The sequence below is a fragment of the Lycium barbarum genome, chromosome 8, assembly GCF_019175385.1.
Source record: "Lycium barbarum isolate Lr01 chromosome 8, ASM1917538v2, whole genome shotgun sequence".
NCBI classification, from domain to species: Eukaryota; Viridiplantae; Streptophyta; class Magnoliopsida; order Solanales; family Solanaceae; genus Lycium; species Lycium barbarum.
In genome coordinates, this window is record NC_083344.1 from 71,770,499 (window position 1) to 71,775,030 (window position 4,532).

General features: G+C 34.6%; 1 protein-coding gene across 2 annotated transcripts; it reads right to left on the bottom strand.

Annotated features, from left to right (window-relative positions):
- Window positions 1-312: 312 nt before the first annotated feature.
- LOC132606188 (E3 ubiquitin-protein ligase ATL59-like) lies at window positions 313-4,027 on the bottom strand. 2 transcript variants are annotated; one of them, XM_060319574.1, is made up of 4 exons: window positions 3,765-4,024; window positions 3,512-3,587; window positions 3,338-3,420; window positions 313-1,318 (listed from the first exon to the last, which is right to left on the bottom strand). In XM_060319574.1, exons 2-4 carry the CDS (start codon window positions 3,563-3,565, stop codon window positions 955-957), a joined length of 501 nt encoding a protein of 166 aa, XP_060175557.1. In that variant the 5' UTR covers window positions 3,566-3,587; window positions 3,765-4,024; the 3' UTR covers window positions 313-954. The 2 variants fall into 2 exon arrangements, with proteins under 2 accessions (XP_060175557.1, XP_060175556.1); XM_060319573.1 differs by having other exon boundaries at window positions 3,512-4,027.
- Window positions 4,028-4,532: the final 505 nt, after the last annotated feature.

Consider the following 4,532-nt stretch of genomic DNA (forward strand, 5'->3'; position numbering starts at 1 on the left):
AAATATATATAAATTACATTACAAATAAATTTTTTATGTATAATTTTTTTTTAAACATTGTGTATATGTAATGTCGGATTGATTTGATTCGATTTGACATTTTTTAGTTAAAACCAAACCAAACTAAACCAATTATGATCTGATTTTTTTTTCTCAATACCAAACCAAGTCAAACCAAACCACTTGTCAGATTGTTTCTTAGCTTGATTCGAATTATCGATTTGGTGCGATTTATCAATTTTCTTTGTACAACCCTAGTCATAGCCTCCCCCAGCCACCCCTTCCAAACTGGAAGGGACATAAAATTCAATGTCCTTCAATTCACATTCCATTACACAACAATATTACATGGTACAACTCTACGGAAATTTCTAACATTGGAATAAACATGCATCAAAGAATGACTAAGCTTGCTTCAGCTTCTTTTTTTCCAGGAGAGATGCAAAATGGCCAAAACTTCAGAGCTGTTTTGCCCTCTCATTTTCCTGAGGAATGTCGAACCTTCACGAGCACAAAAACAAGATATGATCTGTACATGCACTAGAGATGACTTTGCTTCAGCTTCTTCTTTTCCCAGGGAGAAAACGTGTCAAACAACGAGCTGTTTTGCCTCTCATTCTCCCTGATAAATGTCGAAACTTCATGAGCACAAAAAAAAAAAAAAAAAAAAAATATGATCTGTACTGCACTAGAGATGACTTTGCTTCAGCTTCTTTCTTTCCCCAGAGAGAAAAAAGCAAACATAGGAGCTGTTTTGCCTCTCGTTCACCCTGAGAAATGTTGAAACTTCATGAGCAGAAAACAAGATCTGATCTACCAGATTAGACCTTCAGACTACCAAGACTTATATGCACCACATTTATTCTGCACTGTACCACTTCTCTAACACACAAAACATCAGGCTGCACCACAATTACCCTGCATATAGCAGATTGTCCTCTTAACAACCAAATATCAAACAGAATCAGACTTTTCATCCCTCGAGTCTTTCTCGCGGTCAACATTGTCACCCTCACTTTCATCGGATTGGATTACCCTTCCATCTGTGGTTCTGGGCACCACGCCTACTTTGGGGCAGTCGCCATTGGGACAAGATACTTCATCACCAACTTGTTGAGGTGATGTTGTATCACTGGTTTCTGGCATAGTATGAGGTGTTTCAGGTTTAGGTGGAGTGAGGAGGGATTGACGGCAGAGGGGGCATGTGCTATGAGTGGCTAGCCAGTGATCAATGCATTCCATGTGAAATATATGACCACACACAGGTATCTGTTGAAGTTTATCATCTGCTTGGTAATCACCTAGGCACACTGAACACCTGTCACACCAAAGAGACAACTTCATTAGAAAATGTGTTCAGAGTGTCTCTCTGTTAAACCTTTTCTTCTCTTCATAATCTGTAAATCTTATACATAACGAAAATAAAACCCACAGCAGCCACTATAGCAATTAAATTTTGGGGATAAGTTCGATAAGAGATAAAAAAACAATACACAGCAGAAAGTGCACCAACAGAGAAGGTTGAAGCAACAAATATCTTAGATGAAGTCGCAGACCATTCATGATAAATGCATTTTAAGAGATGGGCCTTCTGTTCCTATGATGACAAACTCAACTCTTTATGATGAAATTTGGTTGGACCCATATATTATTGTTAGCGGGGACAATATTATTTTCACAAATTTAGGTATCGATGTCTGAAGATCCACATATAGTTGTTTGTGTCGTGACACTCCATATAGGCATTTCTTTTACCAACATGAAAATTTTGTACAAGCAATCAACATTTGGATGCTATTTCTTTTTCTCGATACTGCTCCATGCTTGCTCCCCAATTCAGGTGTAAAAATTAAAAAAAGCCTCAAGGAGTTCAAGCAGTTCGATTACAGGGGCAGATCTTCACTAATATTTACAAATTAACAGGTAGTAGGATTTAATTTATCTAGACGCATAAGGAGATATGCACAATGTGCTTGTACTTATCCTGAAAAAGAAAAATAGGCCGGATCTATTTGCTTTTCATTTATTTCTCTAAATTACATCCAGTATTTATACATGTATAGGTGTCTGATAGTGATATCAAAGTTGGTGCAAATGCTAATACATGGACTTGGAGATGGACTCTACCAGGTCAAAACTGGAGATTTCTGGTTTGAAAAAATCATGTAAAGACACACTACTGGCTTAATTGGTTCAGAGTTTTTTTTTTCCCCTCAAAAAATTGGTTCACAGATTCGATATTCTTTCCCTGTTAGACAAGGCGCCACTTGGGAGATGCCTCGAAGGTTGTGAACTTCTGATATTCCTATAGATGTTACCACCGACTGGATATTGGTGGAACTAAGCTCACTTCTCATGCACAAGAGAGCAAATCAAAAGACAGCACTTGGGTGATTTAAAATCTACAAATTGACATCCATGCAAACTGGTTGCTAAAATTTGACATTATACATGAGGGATCTGCGTAGCAGCTTGCCACCTTTGTCAACATGTCAATGTGTTGTGATTTGTGACATCAAGCAGCTATCTTTTGAGAGGTACTATTACACAAGGGGAAACACATAAAATTGCCTGTTGAGACCATAAAATCCTTATATTACATCAAGCCAAGTGATTTCCATGCCTGATTATTCCTTCATTCTACTTTGCAATCTACTACAACACCAAAACAAGTTACATCCACCACATAACAACCCACAAAATATATATTAGCTAACAACCTTCCATAAATCAATTATCACTCAACCCCAGCCTGATCGCTAATCAATTGTGTTATTAATACTCTTAATACCAAGACACATGTCAATTTCATTTCAATACTAAATAATTTGCCTTTCAGACAAATCAGGGATCTCATGATCTCACAATTATTCTTGCACTGATAACTAGGTTAATATCAACAAGTTGGTATCACTTATAGGAATTCCTTGCTTCCATGTCTTTTAATTTTAGCGCAGTCTCATTGTTCTTTTTTTTATTTTTTTATTTTTTTAAATATATATAATTTTTATTTAAGATCTTGCGACTTTCCTCCATGTGATTTTAGGTTTACCTTGAATCATCATAACTTACACCTACAGATCAATACATTTGCCACATCTATATTCAATAGATCGATATATGAGGAGGTCTACCGAGAACATGGCTAAACACTCGAAATATCAGAATATCCAATTTGCCAAAATGTCAGGTTGGTTCATAAGGTTGCAAAGCTTTGTTAGAGATATTCCTACCCCTCCCCTTTCTAGTGGGGTTCAACATAAAAAAGCATGGAAAAAGGTCAATGGTGTAGACTACCAAAACATAGAAAGAAATCAAGAAATAGAGAGAGACTTACTGTGCGTCTTTGACAGAGAAGCTCTCGTGGAAAATAATAACTGGTAGCATCTCTCTCACCTCCTTCTTCAACCCCAATTCACACTGGTGGAAACAACCACAAATCAGTTAAGTTATAACAACAACACATACTAATAATAAAGATCAATCAATAATTTCCAAGTCCTTAACATACCCTTGACAATTCATCAGCTTCCATATTATTGGTGGGCAATTGTGGACTCCTCATCCTTAAAGAAGACCAGTCAACCCTTCGACGACGAAGATAAAATATGTAGAAAAATACCAAAAGTAAGAAAGCAAAGAAAACAGGTATTGAAAAGATGAAAGCTTGATAAAGCTTCAAATGAGATGAAGCTTCAACACCAGTGTTTTGCTGGGATGAAGCTTCAGAGTAACCTTTTCCAGCATAACTAGACATGACTTACAATTCTTTTTTATCCCTTAAATACAATCCAGGCTCTGGGATAACAACAACAATTGTCCCTTAGAAATGTGAATTCAATTTAGTGTAAGTACGAACAGGACTCAGATGGAAATGTTAGCTTGAAGAGGAGAAAATGGCAAAGGAAAAGACAGATCAGAAAACTAGGGATAGGTGCAGGTGGAGATAGATAGATATCTAAGAGAGCAAATTTATATATACAATGGAAGGAAATTAATTTTACTAGACAAAGTCTTGGGATTTGTACTTGGGAATCTAGGTAGAATTAATTTACTCTTCTTCCGGTCTTAGGCCATCTCCATCATTTTTTATACCAAATGCTATTTTAGTACAAAAAATAATATTTTAAAGCTCCAATCTTATATTATGTTTTGCACTATTTTGATGCGTAAATAGTATTACAATAAATTTTGTGCAACACTATTCATTTCACCATTATTATTCATTAATAATTTATTATTATTTTTTATTATATAACACTTTTAATTTAACATATTATAAATTTTAATTTTTACATTTAGTTTCCTAATATACCTATTCATCTACACCATTACTATTCATTAATATTTTATTATTATATAACACTTTTAATTTATAATTTTAGATTCCTAATATATCTAATTATTTTTCATGTAATATCTTATAATATTAATTTACATCTTAATTTTGGAGTGTAAGTTTTATAAATTAATTTTCGTATATATTATTTTATATAAAATTGTAAGTTAATTTTATTATAAGTTATAATTGT

Excerpts from the sequence above, each read along its gene's own strand:
- LOC132606188 (XM_060319573.1), bottom strand. The coding sequence starts at position 3,757 with ATGTCTAGTTATGCTGGAAAAGGTTACTCTGAAGCTTCATCCCAGCAA. Across the intron at positions 3,421-3,511 it reads AAGCTGATGAATTGTCAAGG|TGTGAATTGGGGTTGAAGAA; the intron begins GTATGTTAAGGA and ends TGTTTCCACCAG. Across the intron at positions 1,319-3,337 it reads TTCTCTGTCAAAGACGCACA|GTGTTCAGTGTGCCTAGGTG; the intron begins GTAAGTCTCTCT and ends TTGGTGTGACAG.